Below are 13,159 nucleotides of genomic sequence, written 5' to 3'. Positions count from 1 at the left end.
ACTGGACCAAAACACCACCGGAGGAGCAAGCTAACGCTGGGTGAACCCCAGCATCCGGTCCCCACTTTCAAAATAAGACACACTAATTGTTTTATGACTATAACAATGAAATAAAACACTGGTTGATTAAACTTAGCTGTTATTTTGGCTCTTTGAGTACTGTCGGTGCCATTTGATCACGCAGAAGAACAATTAAAATGTACCTTTAATGTTGTAAAACATTTATTATGAAGCAATCAGAAAGGAAATTTGTTCTTCCTGACGATAATAGGAAGTAGCCCTCAGAAACACGGTGAGGTGTAAGTAGGTGTAATGGCAGATTTGTCGTTGTATTTGGCGAATGTCAATGTTACATTGGGACAAACTATGGAAACTGAAAAGGTTAGTTGATGCTATTAAAATGTTTACTATTTTCTCTTTATGTGACAGCTCATATAAAGATTTGTAGTATTAATAGTTAACTACTTCCTTAGCAACGAAGCTAACGGGCAACAAAAACAAAGCAACTGAAGTCACTTAAACTCTCTAACCAGTACTTTGATGTCGCGAGTTGTATTTTGTGTGCAGTCAGCTCTTAGAAAAACACATTAGACCACTTTTATTTTTGTACCTGTAAGGGTTTTATATAAACAGCAATTTAAAGCCCGATGAGTGCTGGATTTTAGGAAAAGAAGATACTGATATTGTTGTCAATATTTTTACATACATCCCCACTAATCCCAAAAATGTGATTCTGTTCATCTGGACGTATCGTTTTCGATACTCATCCAAGTGACTTCTTCAGTCTCAGAATCACAGAATCAGCTTTTTGGGATTTCCTTACCTGGATGATTGAGCATGCATCATGACATCCCCACTAATGTTTGGTTAAATGTCCCTTAGTAAGTTGCACCTTGACCAGATGCTTTTGTTAGTCATAAACAAGCTTCTTGCATAATTTGTTGGATATTTGACCACTCATCTTGGAAAAATTAGTAGAGTTCATTTAAATTGGTTGGTTTCTTGGCACAGACCTGGCTTTTAAACATTGTTCCCAAAGTTTCAAGGAGTTTAGGTCAGAGCTTTGGGAGGGCTATTCCCATTCCGAACCCAGTTTATATGTGGTTTGGGTGTCATTCTCCATCTTTGTCCACATTTCAACTGTTGATTTGAGGTCAAGTTGAAGAATTTGGAGGTAGTCCAAATGTACCAGTACCACTAGCAGCAAAATGGTCACATCACTATCATCCTTCACTGGCTACCTGTTGGATATAAAATACATTTTAAAATTATATAAATTACTTTTAAATCAAATTCCAGGCCTCAATCCTACTTTATGAACTGATCTGCTACCTGTTTTTTACATTAGGCCTGAAATTGAGCATTTTCTACTCTAATAAAAGCTTTTACTTCTGTAAATTCTTCTATTCAATTCAATTCAATTCAATTTTATTTATATAGCGCCAAATCACAACATAAGTCGCCTCAAGGCGCTTCATAGATACAGAGAAAAACCCAACAATCATATGACCCCCTATGAGCAAGCACTTTGGCGACAGTGGGAAGGAAAAACTCCCTTTTAACAGGAAGAAACCTCCGGCAGAACCAGGCTCAGGGAGGGGCGGCCATCTGCTGCGACCGGTTGGGGTGAGAGAAGGAAGACAGGATAAAAGACATGCTGTGGAAGAGAGACAGAGGTTAATAACAGATATGATTCGATGCAGAGAGGTCTATTAATACATAGTGAGTGAGAAAGGTGACTGGAAAGGAAAAACTCAATGCATCATGGGAATCCCTTGGCAGCCTATCAATTCTTTATTGACTTATATATGTGTTTTATTAAAAATATCATACAGTTTCAAATTATCACCAGAGTACAGGAGGGGAAGCAGAATTTGATACTGTGGAGATGGGGGACCCCGTGGGAACGCCAAGGAAGGTGAAGGTTCCTCGCAGAACCATTTACTTTGCCAATGGAGAGACCATGGAGGAGTACAGCACTGATGAAGAGGAGGAAGAGGAGCAGACTGCAAAGAAAGAAGTTATTTCTGTAGACCCGGTATGCTATTGGCACAGCAAGAGTCGAATAACAACAATCAATTAGGTTTTTCAAGGATTTTTGAGCCCGTAGTTTGAGTTTTTAAGTCCCACAGCTGAAGTGTACAGCTTCCTGGTGAACACAGTAGACCAGCAGGTTAAGATACAAAACTGAGCAACTATATTATGTTTCAGTCATTTGGAACTGCAGTGTTTCTTTATACTTCTTTGTGTTTCCAAATATAAAAGAGGAAGAAAGTTGAGCTTATATTGAAGGGAAATTCAGCTAATATTGTTTGTTCCAGTCAGAGGATGAACTCAGTTGGAAGGCCCAGTATGAGATACTGTACAGATTGTTATGACTTGTGAATACTAATATAGTCCAAGAAGAAAAAGATGCACCTGAAACACTGATACACATAATACGTGCAGTTTTAAAATGTTTCAACATGCTTCTTGAGATTTATTTATTTTTTAATCATATCTCATGTCCACTTGCCCGTTTTAGTCCAAACTGACCTGGGGTCCTTACTTCTGGTTCCAAATGTGGAGGATGGCCACCTCCACTGTATCAGGTAAAACTCTACATTGTAAAATTACTCATAAAACACCAGCCGTTGCAGGTTGAAAATACATTCTAATACCAGAGAAATTTAAATAAAAGTAAAAAAAGGAAGCTAGAAGGTTTGCCTGGTGTCATCGCTACATTAAGGCTCTTTAGAGCCTTTCAGGGAGTTTTAAAAATAGCTTTTTGAAGTGGGAATATCAGGAAATGTTATAAATACTTTAGAAAACCTGAAATGAAATGCATATTTCACAAATTGTTTTATAATTATTGTATTTTAAACATTTTTTAAGTGTTTAGAAGATGTCTCTAATTTGTGGGTTTTTTGGTTTTGTTTTGTTTTTTTTGCAGTATGTGACTACATGGGAGAGAAACTGGCCTCTCTCTTTGGCATCACTACACCTAAGTACCAGTATGCCATAGATGAGTACTACCGTATAAAGAAAGAGGTACAACACCATGTCACAGCTTAAAAGCTGCTTACTCAAACGGAGGAGCAAAAACATTAACATTAATCTGGCTCACTGTTGCTTTCCTGCAGGAGGAGGAAGAGGAGGAGGAGAATCGTCTGGCAGAGGAGGCGGAGCATCGGTTTGGGGAGCAACAGAGAGGCAAGCGGGGCGATCCCACAGCTCCTCGTCTGGCTACGGTGGAGCAGCCTGAGGTGTCTCCGGCCTCCTTTGTTAACATCAGCTTCGAGCTCGAGCCTGAGCCTCCTCTCAGCAACCAAGACCCCAACAGAGTCCCGTCTCCTCTCCCCTCCTGAAGAGTGACGGTGGCAGACAGAAACCTCCAAAACACACACACACTTCTGTTAGCTGACAACCCGTTAATCTACCCAGCTATGTAAACTAATAGTTTTGTTATTTTTTTACATTTTTTTTTTTATTTTATAAAGGAAGATCTTGGAGTGCAGGGAAACATAAAAAGGGCTGGAGATGGCTGCACTAGCCTGACTTGTGAATGTATATCTGTGTATGGCAGGGACTGATATATGTACTTAGGCTGTTAAACAGGGTCTAGGTTCAGCTCACTTTAAAATGATGAAGTAGATCCTCAAGGCAACAGTCAATTATTAATTACAGACTGGTGTGAAAATCCATCCAGAACTGGACAAAAATAAGAGAGTTGGTCCTACCCCCTCTGCTAAACAGAAACATGTTATGTTATAGTTGTTGCCTCACTGATATGCCAATGAAGAGATTGAGTAGTTTTGCACTCTTATCCAGTTCAGCCTGTCTTTGCTGCACTGTCATCTCTGGTCAGGCTTCAGAAAAAGCCTTAACATGTTTATAGAAGACAAACCGATAGACCTTATATATTAACTTATTCTTATAGGACTGTGTATTAATATTTTGGGTTTTCAAGGTTAGAAGTAGTTACAAAATGAAGACTAAAGCGTTTCAGTACATGTTATATAGTCTGTTAATCAGTCTCTTAGATGTTTATGAGTGAATCGTGACCCTTCACCTTTGCATGCTTACCTTATTCATACTTGATCTTTCCTGCCGCGGTGTTTTGATTCATAAAAGATGCTCGGTGTAAAAATAAAAAACGTCAAATTTGTGCACATAGCTCTGTTTACACACCTGTGTTGTTTTGGTGTGAGATGCCCAATTTTCGAGGTATCTGATGCAAAGATGTCTGCCTCTCTGACGTTACTGCTGAACCGCCAACCATAACTCTCCAGTTACCCGTGACCAGAGGCTCAAGATAGCGTGAAATGTAAATGCTCTCAGCTGAGCAGTACCAAGCTGGCTGAGCTCAGCTGCACTGTTATTTTCACTGGCGAATGTAGAAAGTACAAAGAAAAAGAGTTCCTAAATGAAACGGCTTGCATTTCATCCTGGGTTTTTAATGTTTTTGTGATTTGATCATCATGAGAGGAGCGTCGTTTTAGTTCTTTATATAAAAGAGAAGGAAGACATTTCTACAGTCTTAAACAGAGCAATTTATAAAAAGCCAGACAGATCAGAGGAGTAATCCAAATGATTTGGGGGTAAACTGGCCCTTTAAGGAGGCACCTGCGCTGTTCACATATAGGCAGCCAGACAGATTATGGACCCAAATGGAAAAACCCAAATCAGGTCATCATGGGCAAAAACGTTTTTTAAAAGTGGAATTTTCAATGTCTTAGAGTAAAACAGATATATTTTCTTCTTCTCATCTGTCTAACAATGCCTCATTTTGGATCCCGCCAATTACTTCCTTGCATCTTTTCTTTACTCATTGCTGTCACATTGTTCATGAAACTCATGCACCACAGGCTTGGAGGTGTGTGCTAAAGACAAAGATTTAAATGCCTAAAAGCTAAATTAAAAAAGAATCAGGTCCCAGCTATGAACAAATCGTCCAAATCTCCTGCGTGGACCTAACCAATTTCTTTCATCCAAAAATCTTTACTACTTACAAGTGTTTTAATATATTTAAGCTCTCCATCGTCCACAATGTTTCACCTGTGGCCTCCATAACTGTGATGTTTAGTTATTTATTGACCTGATGCACATTTATTAATTTCTGAACAGCTTGTTTGAGTGTTACATTTCCCCATGCCCTAATGTTTCATTCATTATTTCTGTGCTGCTTAAAGATGAAGTCAGCTGCTTCCCTTTCTTGAGATGTCACAGTAATCAGCTGCGTTTCTATTTTGATGTTATTTACAGCCTCTTTACATAAAATCTAAAACCTTCCGACAGTTAAATCTGACTCTAGCACTAACTGATGCTCTACGCTGGTGTGAACAGTGGCTCGTGTATACTTCAATCTTTGAATGTCCTTGCTTGTGCCAGTCTAAGCCTCTTAGAAATTGTTTTAATCTTCTCTTTGGCTGTGACGTGTGATGGCAGGCTTCAGATCTCAGTTTGCAGAGTAGCAGCGCTTATAGTCAGAATCGGTCCACAAGCAGACTCCAATGAAATGCCAGCGTATCATAGCAAAAGATGTGTACACTTTGCAGTTAAATGTCTTTCACTAAGTATAGAGGATGTTTTTTCACTATGTAAAGCAGGGTAACATATGCAAAATATTTTCTGATTTAAAGTGAAGCTTTTAATGAATCTTTATATTTCTATATTCTGTGTGTAAATAAAATCTTTAAATAATCAAAAGGGTGTTTTGTTTTGAAAATTGTACAGTGTGACTTATTTCTTCTTTTATAGACAGTGCTGTGAAGAACTATCCCTGTGCCTGTGTGAAAAAGTAATTGTCACCTAAACCTGATCACTAGTTCTGCCACTCTTGGCAAGAACTGCAATCAAGTGTTCGTGTAACTGGCATTTCAGACACATTAGAAGGTTTTTAAACAGCCTGTTTAAGGTAATCTCTAATAATCTCATTCTTATTTAAACCCAGATTATGATTGGGTCACTCCATATTTCTTATTTTGGGTTTTTGAGTCAGTCAGAGGTGGGCTTGCTGGTCTGTTTCAGATCACTGTCATGCCACATAATCTGAGTGCGCTTGAGCTTCAGAGCATGAACTGATGGCTGAGCATTCAAGATTTTCTTGTTTCATCAATTACAGCAAACCAGATGTAACAGGACTGTAAAAGTTCTTTTGTCTCGGCCGGCCACAGAATATTTTCTCTAAAGCCATACTTCATTTTGTCAGACAGGTTATATTTGTCAAATTAACAGGTAATTTGTAATCAGGCCTGGGTGTGACGAATAACATTGAACTCAGCTTTGAAAAAAAGAAATTGTGATTAATTCATGGTTAACATCACGACAAATATGCAGCAACTGTGTGATGCTGTCATGTCAGCATGGAATGTTTCCAGCATCTTGTTGAATCTACACCACAGAGAATTACGGCAGTTCTGAAGGGAAAAGGGGTCCATTTATCATTTAATGTTTAATTTTACAAAAATTTACAAAAACATTAGTTCTAAAGAAAATCATAATTTAAAGTAGAAATTTAAAGGAGCATTTTTCACAAAACGTACAAAGGAAATCCAGTAAAAACAAAAAAAGAGCCCACATGTAAATCAGAGGGAGTTACTACGAAGCTAATTTAATGAGCCAGCAGGTCTTTAACGGAGGATGCCAAAATTAAATGTAAACAAGCTACTCGATGTAAATTAACTGTCAATTAAAGAGAACAAATTATTACCAGGTGTTAGTAAAGCTGTGCTTATTTACCATTTTATAATATTTCCTTTTGATTTTTTAAATTTACTCCTATTCAATTTTATTCCCATTTGAACATTTTAAATTTTGTGAGGAAGAAGAAGCAGCAGCTTCCTCACAGGACCAGATGAAGAAAGCTATATTGAATTACCTTCGTAGTAAACCCACCTAGATTTCACAGGTAGGAGAAAAGATCAGTATTTACACAAAGATCAGCATTTGCACATTCCTCCTTTTTCCTTCAGAGTCTTCCAGCCTTCGAGGCCTTCACATGTGTGCGGGTGAGAAGGGTCAATGTCCTGCCATTTTTTGGGAGTAAAACATCAAATTCTCTTTACGTTTCAACCCCGAAACATCTTCATGTATCGTCAAAGTCAGCCATGCTGCTCCCGCCAACCCCGCCGCTGTCACTGTCGTTGGCGACCAGCACTTCTCTGTTCTCATAGGTCCAGAAACCGTTGAGGTCAATCAGGATGCTGACCACTGTGTCGCCCTGACAGCTGTTCACCAGGTCCTGCAGTGTGATCTTGAAGGGGTCTTTAGGCTTCACCATGTCAAAGATCTCATCCTAAAGAGAGAATTAAATGTTCAAAAATATCGCCCACGGCCATTACGGCCACATAAGGTGCTGTTTGTCTGTATGTACCTTTACATCCTGGAAGGAGACCGGCTCCTGTCCGTGCAGCTTGATCTGTTCCTGAATGGCCTGAAGAGAAAAAAAAAACTGCTGAAAAATGATCAAGAAAGACTGAATGAAAAAAAACAAACAAACTGCTGAATCAATCCTTTTGATTTCGTTTCACGGAAGCGTGTGTAGCCGATACCCTAAAGAAGTAGTTGAGGGAGAAGACGTTGAGGTGTCCTTGATTCTCCATGTCCAAAAGTTTAAAGATGTACTGTAAAGCTGCTGGCTCCTTCCTGTTCTCCAGAGCCAAAACAAAGTCTAAATAGGTCTTATAGTCCTGGAAAAGAGAAGGAGAAACATTCATGTCAGACAAATATTGAAATATTTAAACCACAGGAATGATGTTTTGGGAAGTAACACGTTGGTTTTTGGAGCCATATTTGGACAAGAGGGTGGAGTGAAGTTATGAGCTACTGCTTAGCCAGTCTGGTTAGATATTTGCTGATTAGTGCTAAATAGCAAACTAATAAAATACTTGGATAGTCTGTTAATACAGTAAACTGCACAGTGAGGCAAATTATTCATCAGTGCATTTAAAATGATTCAAAAAGGAACCACAGCACAAAATAGGTCCAGTTCAGTAACGAGAGCCAAAGAATAAAAACAGCATGTGAATAAGCCCAGCTTCAATTTGATGCAGTGAATCTTCAGCTCTATAACAACTGAGGTAATGAGGAAAAGAGGTACAAAGTTTTAAAGCGTTAATCATCCCTGTAAAGTATTTACAGACCTATAGAGGCTGTAAATATGCTTATTTTAATGTAAAGTTAGGCATTTAAACATGGGAGCCGTGGCCAGTATAGTAGATTTATAGCGACTGCTTTTAGACGTGCATGTGTGTTAGCTGCCTGAGGAGATCACACAGAGTTCACTCAGTCAGCAGCTCAGGATTAAATCTGTTTGCTTGAAGATGTGTGAGAAAGTCCTCACAGTCACCTGATCTCACCACCAAAAACATCTCTGCCACAGCAGTCAATACTCCAGCGGTTAATGTTATGGACCGTACCATTTCACCCTCGTAGGTAAGGCACTCCTGAAAGACTCTATCCAAAAACACAGAGGTGAGTGTGGCCGTGCCGTAACGTGAAAGCTCCTCTTTGCTCAACATGCCGTTGTGGTCCTTATCCAGGTTCAGGTACTGGCCTGCACAATTTAAAAACACAGATGTAAGCAACAGTACAGGGCACTGATACACAGACACATGCCACACAGAGCACTCCAACTTCACTGACCCAAAATTGGGACTTTCACCAACATTCCTCTAAATACAGAGGAATACAATTACCACCGGTATCCTGCTGTGCAGATGTGTCCAGATGTTATCTCACCATAGACTCGGAGAGCCGACGGGGCCGAGAACCAGTTGGAGTCCTGACTCTCCTTAGACAACTCCTCGTCTCTCAGCTGGTGACAGAGAAAGGAGAAAAAGGATGATATCAATAAGAGGAAGAGTTGCTTAGGGTTCAATGTGAACATCCTATTGTTATTGGCATCCTATAACAGACTGTGTGTGATCAAGCAAGGAAAAATAAATAAATAAAAAATACCTCCAATAAGTCATCCAGAAAACTGCAGGCCAGGATGTCTTGGATTTTAATCTTTCCTGGAGAAAAGTAAGATAACTTAAAACAAAACAACAACAAAAAACCCACCAAACCAAAAAACCAACACCTCCACAAAAAATTCAAATTCAAATTTTATTTGTCACACACACACAACCATACACAGTATGACATGGGGGTGAAATGCTTGTAGCTGTACAATGCCCGACCATTAAATGACAGAAGAAAAGTTTTACAATATTTACAATTTACTAAAAATTAAAAATTTACAAATTAACTTAGGAATTTACAGTAAAGAATGTGCAAATAGCAGAAGAGATTATAAAGATAAGGATTATAAATTATAGGAATTATAGGAAATGTGTGGTGGTGCGTGTGGTGACGTGTGTGAGAGTCCAGTCTTATAGTGACGTGTTTGGGAGACTCCAGTGCTACACCTGGTTCAGGGCCCGAATAGTCTGGGGGAAGAAGCTCCTCTTCATTCTCTCTGTTTTGGCCTTAAGGGAGCGGAAGCGCTTCCCAGACCTCAACAGTGAGTCCATTGTTGGGATGGGAGAGGTCCATCATAATCTTCCTAGCTTTGGACTTGCACCGCTTTGTGTAGATGGACAGCAGGTCAGGGAGCTCTGATTGAATGATGCGTTCTGCCGAGCGCACCACCCTTTGCAGATCTCGTCTGTCCTGCTTGGTGCTGTTCCCAAACCAGGTGCAGATGTTTGACGTCAGGACGCTCTCGATGGTGCAGGAGTAGAAGTTCTTGAGCACCTTCAGTGGCAGATGGAAGTCTCTAAGTCTTCTGAGGAAGAAGAGACGCTGACGGGCTTTCTTAACCAGGGTGTTGATGTGACAGGACCATGACAAATAGCTCCATATAAAGATCAAAATGATTATTTTTCCTTATGTCTTGCGTATTGTAATTATTATTGTAATAACTGCAAAGCTGCAATAAGTTAGTCCTTACAGTGACCATCAGGCTCTGGTTTCAGAAATTTAGGGTTAACAAATTTTTACTTTAAACTGAGATTAAACTTCAGCTGATCTTATATAATTAATGAGCTGTAAGATGACTGGTATAAAATAAAAATTCCATCTGTGACAGGCATTTTCTTCTCAGTGTGACTGTGACAGTGACCCCACCCTGACAAATGACAGATCACAGACTTTTACATACCTAAAGCATCACACAGAGCAGTTTTATTTAAACACTGTTTTTTACAGTAATGTAAGGCAAATGTTTCAGTGCAGGGAAACTGACTGCAAACCTAACGGCTGCGTTACAGCAGCCTACAGATTTTATTCTGAGGAGATAATAATATTTTCTTTTCATTTCCAGATGACAGATTGATTATAAATGTTAAACAAAAGACATTAATCACTGATGCATAAATGGAGGAAATGAGTCAGCTGCTGCAGATACAGCTGGAGGGGAGGAGGCAGAAAGAAATCCTGCCAAGCAAGCAGGTTAGGCTCAGAGAGTTACTCAGACTTAAATCCAGAGTTTTCCTTATTTCAGGTTTAGCAAACCAACTCTGTCTTGCTCTATAATCTTTCAGCACTTGTCCTGGTTCATGCAAGTGTCTGTTATATGTCATATGTAGCACCATGGTCTTGGAGGAATGTTGTGTACTGTACCACTGCACATGGCTTAAATGACATTAAAGCCACTTGACTTGACTTGCATGGTAATATGCCACGTTCTTATGGGGTTTACTCTCACCTGTTCGGAGTGGGTCGAGGAAGAAGAAGAACTTGCGGACAGCGGTGCAGACGTAGAAAGAGTAGAAGGACTTCTCCAAGCCGTCCAGCTGAGGCAGAGTGGGGATCAGCTCCAGGATGTAATTTTCTAGATCCTACAAAGAATCAGAAGAATTACCATTTTGCTGCATTTATATTTTCACTTGAGATAAAACTATTTTGTTTTGTTTTAAAGTCACTTGAGCTGAACTTACCGACTCTCTGAGGTACCCCTGTCCAGCCACATCATACAGACTCAGGCCTATCCGGGTCTGATGCAGCCACACTGGATGTAGATGAGAAGGAACAGAAAACAGAAGGGTAAGTGAAAACTTTTTAATTTGCAATATTATTGTAGTATTTCTGAGCCCGCAACAGGATAGTTACAGTGGTGAAAAACACAAAAGAAACAATCTAAACCTAAAATCTTTTTTTTTTCCTTTCAGTAACTTAAAGCATAGTTTCAATAGCAAATTTGCACCAGTTTATTTTCTATGGCACAGAGTAACAGAAACAAGCATTAGTACTATGGATGTTTGATTGCATTTTGTGTTATATCCTCATCTTGGATAGGTGGTTGGTGAAAAGAATTTACGGTATATTGTTTAGGAGGCTCTGTGGAAACAAAGCAGAGGAAAAAAGGTCCAAACCTTTCCTCATGACATAGTTGAAGAACTGCATGATGGAGATCCGCCCGTAAGGGTCACTGTGCAGCAGCTTGGCGTAAACTCTGGCTGTGAAGAATTTTCTGAAAGTAAGAAAGAAAAGAAAACAATTAAAACTTTACTCAAACATATTAATGGCTTCACGTCAAAATCTGTTTTCGCTTAACACAATCTTTCTGCTTCAGGCTCTGAGCGCGCTCACATTAAAGGTCACTCTTCCTTCGAAAGAGTCCCGTATTCTTATTTTTCATCACAAATTTTCCCAAGTTCAGTCATTTGGATGCCTGCTGCCTTCGTTAGATGAGGTAGCTGTTTCTTAAGGACCAATTACCCATGGACACCGTGATAGACATATAATGTAGCACCAAAAGTTGATAGGGCAGACATTTAAATGAAACAGTGATTGGGTTAAGGTTATCAAGATTGACCAGAGTGGCTGATGCACACCCTGGAGGGACACCTACATGGGTTTTGGGCCTGATAAATACCTGGAGGGTCAGTGATTGTTTACATGTATTAGCTCTAGAATTGCCTAATAATACATGCACAATCTGCGTGCACTTAGACCCACATGACTTAAACTTTGATGGGAGCATAGACTACTAACTATTACTACTACTAACTACATTTCCCATAGGTGTTTTGATATGCTGTTGATCAAGCCTAAGGGAAATGCTTTTTACTGATTCAACATCCTCTGTGATCAATATCTAACAATTAGACTGAATACGTCCAGCAGTGTAATACAGACTTAAATGAATTTTAGGGTTGAGAACTTGTTATCACTCACTTGCACTTGCTCCCAGCCTTTTCCCCCACCTCCAGGTACGCTTCATAGTTGATCATGGCCTCTTCTCCAGTCAGTGGAGGCACCTGGTGCTTATCGAGCAGAAACCACAAATTCTGCAGAAAATAAAAGGAAACATAAGAAAAAACAAAGTTTGTGTTGCTTTACCTGCAGAAGAAGCAATGATATATTTGTGTGCGTTTTACCTGCAGTTCCTCATTATCAAGCAGCTCTCTGCTCTTCCTCTGGAGAAAGACAGCTCTGGATTCCTCTCTTAATTTCTGAAGCAATACTTCATCTTCTGCTGGCAGCTGCAGAAAAAAACCCAACATCTAGTGGCCATGTCCAAGCAACTACGCACAAGTTAAATAATTAGCATCACACTTTCCTCTCTTACCACTAATTAAATGATTAAATTGACTGGATGTAAAGGTCTGAATACAACTGTGTGTGAACTGTAACGTTTGCTTCTGGATGGCGTATGTAGACATTGGAAAGAAAATAGTTCCAAAACTAAGGTTTTTGTTTGACTTTTACAGATTTCATATGTATTGAACTGATTTGATACCCTGTAGTAGAACCGTGGGATGGTCTTGTAGGAGCTGCCGCTGTTGCTTCCTCCTTTCCACTCGGTGTAATATTTGGAGAAAAGCTCCGTTTCTTCTGATTTATTTTCCTCTTCGCTCTTCTCGTCTTTGCCGGAGAAAAACACAATATAAAAACCAACTTAAATATTAACTATCCGGCAAAAGAACACTCTTATTAGTTAACTGATTACAAATCGATAGTGTACATTCAACTTAGCCAGCTAAACACAGTTTACATTGTTTTACCTCTTTTGGAGTTTGCTAACCTCCTCTTAAGAATATCCGCCCAGTTAGGCTGCTGTTCGGTAGCCATCTCTGCTCCGGAGACAAGCTAACAGTGAGATTTCTTCATTTTAATAACGAATCTCCACTTGTAGTAAAAAAAAATAGCCGTGCTACCCAAACAACATCAAGCTAATAGCTGTAAAGGG

At 39.5% G+C, this 13,159-nt stretch overlaps 2 protein-coding genes across 2 annotated transcripts; one reads left to right on the top strand and one right to left on the bottom strand.

Moving 5' to 3' along the window:
• Positions 1–282: 282 nt before the first annotated feature.
• fam177a1a (family with sequence similarity 177 member A1a) lies at positions 283–5,650 on the top strand. Its single transcript, XM_085342789.1, has 5 exons — positions 283–381; positions 1,853–2,038; positions 2,525–2,591; positions 2,933–3,030; positions 3,123–5,650. The coding sequence occupies exons 1-5, from the start codon at positions 313–315 to the stop codon at positions 3,345–3,347; spliced, it is 645 nt and encodes a 214-aa protein (XP_085198915.1). The 5' UTR covers positions 283–312; the 3' UTR covers positions 3,348–5,650.
• A 1,096-nt stretch (positions 5,651–6,746) lies between these two features.
• ppp2r3c (protein phosphatase 2, regulatory subunit B'', gamma) lies at positions 6,747–13,130 on the bottom strand. The gene is made up of 13 exons (XM_085342813.1): positions 12,975–13,130; positions 12,710–12,834; positions 12,348–12,452; positions 12,145–12,257; positions 11,340–11,437; positions 10,905–10,975; positions 10,673–10,805; positions 8,941–8,996; positions 8,722–8,797; positions 8,400–8,536; positions 7,533–7,670; positions 7,355–7,414; positions 6,747–7,276 (listed from the first exon to the last, which is right to left on the bottom strand). The coding sequence occupies exons 1-13, from the start codon at positions 13,039–13,041 to the stop codon at positions 7,067–7,069; spliced, it is 1,389 nt and encodes a 462-aa protein (XP_085198939.1). The 5' UTR covers positions 13,042–13,130; the 3' UTR covers positions 6,747–7,066.
• Between the last annotated feature and the right edge of the window lie 29 nt (positions 13,131–13,159).

This window comes from Diplotaxodon limnothrissa, linkage group LG19, assembly GCF_057381915.1.
Source record: "Diplotaxodon limnothrissa isolate DT_005_m linkage group LG19, D_limnothrissa_male_GT1.1, whole genome shotgun sequence".
NCBI classification, from domain to species: Eukaryota; Metazoa; Chordata; class Actinopteri; order Cichliformes; family Cichlidae; genus Diplotaxodon; species Diplotaxodon limnothrissa.
This window is presented reverse-complemented; position numbering and strand designations above follow the sequence as displayed.

What these genes read in the sequence shown, in the direction of transcription:
- fam177a1a (XM_085342789.1), top strand. Translation starts at nt 313, where the DNA reads ATGGCAGATTTGTCGTTGTATTTGGCGAATGTCAATGTTACATTGGGA. An exon ending in AAGTTATTTCTGTAGACCCG is followed by an intron (nt 2,039 to 2,524) that starts GTATGCTATTGG and finishes TGCCCGTTTTAG; the next exon opens with TCCAAACTGACCTGGGGTCC. An exon ending in ACTACCGTATAAAGAAAGAG is followed by an intron (nt 3,031 to 3,122) that starts GTACAACACCAT and finishes GCTTTCCTGCAG; the next exon opens with GAGGAGGAAGAGGAGGAGGA.
- ppp2r3c (XM_085342813.1), bottom strand. Translation starts at nt 13,041, where the DNA reads ATGGCTACCGAACAGCAGCCTAACTGGGCGGATATTCTTAAGAGGAGG. An exon ending in GTCGGCTCTCCGAGTCTATG is followed by an intron (nt 8,537 to 8,721) that starts GTGAGATAACAT and finishes TAAATTGTGCAG; the next exon opens with GCCAGTACCTGAACCTGGAT. An exon ending in CCCTCAACTACTTCTTTAGG is followed by an intron (nt 7,415 to 7,532) that starts GTATCGGCTACA and finishes TTTTCTCTTCAG; the next exon opens with GCCATTCAGGAACAGATCAA.